Source organism: Rhincodon typus, chromosome 3 (assembly GCF_021869965.1).
Source record: "Rhincodon typus isolate 14 chromosome 3, sRhiTyp1.1, whole genome shotgun sequence".
Taxonomy (NCBI): domain Eukaryota; kingdom Metazoa; phylum Chordata; class Chondrichthyes; order Orectolobiformes; family Rhincodontidae; genus Rhincodon; species Rhincodon typus.
In genome coordinates, this window is record NC_063334.1 from 39,254,045 (window position 1) to 39,256,582 (window position 2,538).

At 41.4% G+C, this 2,538-nt stretch overlaps 1 protein-coding gene across 2 annotated transcripts in view; it reads left to right on the top strand.

Moving 5' to 3' along the window:
- Nucleotides 1–1,060, top strand: part of LOC109911607 (lysine-specific demethylase 4C-like) — a 168,622-nt gene extending 167,562 nt beyond the window's left edge. The window contains exon 11 of one of the 2 annotated variants that reach the window (XM_048592668.1): nt 569–1,060. In XM_048592668.1, coding sequence (XP_048448625.1) covers nt 569–999 — 431 coding nt within the window. In that variant the 3' untranslated portion in view covers nt 1,000–1,060. The remainder of the gene's footprint in view (nt 1–568) is intronic. The other variant, XM_048592672.1, reaches the window with a different exon arrangement.
- Nucleotides 1,061–2,538: the final 1,478 nt, after the last annotated feature.

Sequence of the window (2,538 nt, forward strand, 5' to 3'; positions counted from 1 at the left end):
CGGCCTGCTGTGTTCATCCAGCTCCACATCTTGTTATCACAAGAGCGGAAGACCCACCCTTTATTCATTGCCCCATCATTTTGATTTTATTTCGCTGTTTCGTTTTGTTGTGTGAGGAATTAACTGTACTGCTATTTTGATATGATTTGCAGATTTCGACATCACTCCTTGTAGGCCTGTATTTCGTCCATGGTACTTGCTAGAAATTTGAGATAGGACACCTGAAGGCACTCTTGTTTGAAATTTGTAGGCTGAGTACCCTGCAACCGTTCTGTCATGCACGCTGATATGACAGTTGATTTTTTTTTTTGCATTCATGCCAGATAATATAATTAGGGTTCCCTCTATGTTCGTTTTTTCAACATTTTAATGACTTCAGTTATTTCACTGGCTTTCTGCCAGCTGCCATGGTTCATTGCTGATTTACGGAAATAGTTACTTGAAGTGGTGAAAACAATATCCCTTTACAGTAAGTACAGAACATGTATAGTCTTTAGTTATGCAGTTAACATTTGGTTTAGCTTCATGTAACAATTCATATCAATGTGTTTTTTTTTTCTCTGCACAGAGACTGATACCAATCTTGCCAGCACCAAATGCAAAAATAAAGGTAATGGAAAGAGAAAACTGGATGACAGTTTATCACTAACATCAATGGATACATTTGGTGCAGTCAACAATTCTTCAGAACGTACAAATGTTGGCATTAAAATGGACAGCAGCACAGCCAAGGATCCACCGACGTGTAAACAGGAAGATGCGTTCCATGAGAAGGCCAAAATATGTCAGAAATCATTTGATAATATTGCCACAGATACTGAACAGAGCTGCTGGAAACGACGTGAAACTAGCAGTGTCTCCACAGAGGAGGAAACTAGCGAAACAGAGAGTGGAGAAAATGGCTTAGAGCCTGGAGAAATCCCAAGTGTAATAATACTTTTAAGAATATGTCCAAGAAGTGTCTGTAGTGAATTAATGTATAACTTTTTTTTTCCATAATTCAAATTTAACAATACAGTATGGATAAGAGTTGGTAAATGTAGTTGGAAAAATCTGCATTGGTGAATCATTGGATTCTTCAGGTGCCATTTTTCCCAGAAAACCTACATAATTGTTGCAATGGAGAATTTAAGTTAACTCTCAGTTGAATGAATATTCTGGTCATGGATCGTACATTAAGTTTGAGAAGATAAGTAAAGACTGGGAAGGTGTGGATCATTGGCTTAGCAACTCGTTGCCACTTACCTTTTATTACATCAATGAATGTACATCGTAAACTGCCAATCTCAGTGCTACAGTTAGCATTGTTAATCTATAGGTCTGTGTTGTTCTGCATTGGTGCTAATTCTCAGAATGTGCAATCAAAGAAAAATTCGGGAAACCAATAGTTAATAAATTTAGTAGGCCCTGGACCAATATATCTAAAGCAGTTTTTAAAATTCATTCGTGGGATATTGTCATCACTACAAGGTCAGAATTTATTGCCTGTCCCTTGTTTCCCTTGAAAAGGTGGAGATGAGCTGCCTTTTTGAACAGCTGCAGTCCACTTGCAGTGGGTTGACCCACAATGCCATTCGGGAGGGAATTCCAGGATTTTCACCCAGCAGCAGTGAAGGAATGGTGATTATATTTCCAAATCAGGATGGTGAGTGGCTTGGTGGGGAACTTGTGTAGGTGGTGGTGTTCCCATGAATCGGCAGCCCTTCTGGATGGAAGTGGTTGTAGGTGTGGAAGGTGCTGCCTGGTAATAACATTGAATGCCAAGAGGCAGTGATTAGTTTGTTTCTTGTTGGTGATAGCCATAGCTGGTATTTCTGTGGTGTGAATGTTACTTGCCACTTGTCAGTCCAAGTCTGGATATTGTCCATTTCTTGTTGCATTGGGACATGGCCTGCTTCAGTATCCGAGGAGTCACAAATGGTGCTGAACATTGTGCAATTATCAGCGAACATCCCCACTTCTGATCTTATGATGGAGGGAAGGTAATTGATGGAGCAGCTGAAGATGATTGGGCCTAGGACACTACCCTGATGAACTCGTGGGGAGATTGCCTCGAGTTGAGATGACCGACCTCCAGTTACTATGGCCATCGTCCTATTTGTTAGGTATGACTCCAAAGAGCAGAGAGTTTGCCCCCGATATCAACTGATTCCAGTTTTGCTATGGCTCCTTGATGCCACCGTCAGTCAAGTGCAGCCTGGACGTCAAGGGCTGTCACTCTCGCCTCACCTCTGGAATTCAGGTCTTTTGTCCATGTTTGAACCAAGACTATAATTTGGTCAGGAGCTGAGTGACCCTGGTAGAATCTAAACTGGATGTCACTGAGCAAGTTATTGCTGAGCAGGTGCTGTTTGATAGCACTGTTGATGACACCTTTCATCACTTTCCTGATGATTGAGAGTAGACTGATGGGACGATAAGTGGCTGGTCAGATTTGTCCTTTTTTATGTACAGGGCATACCTTGCCAATTTTCCACATCGTTGGGTAAATGCCAGTATTGTAACTGTACTGGAGGAGCTTGGTCAGAAGTCACATGA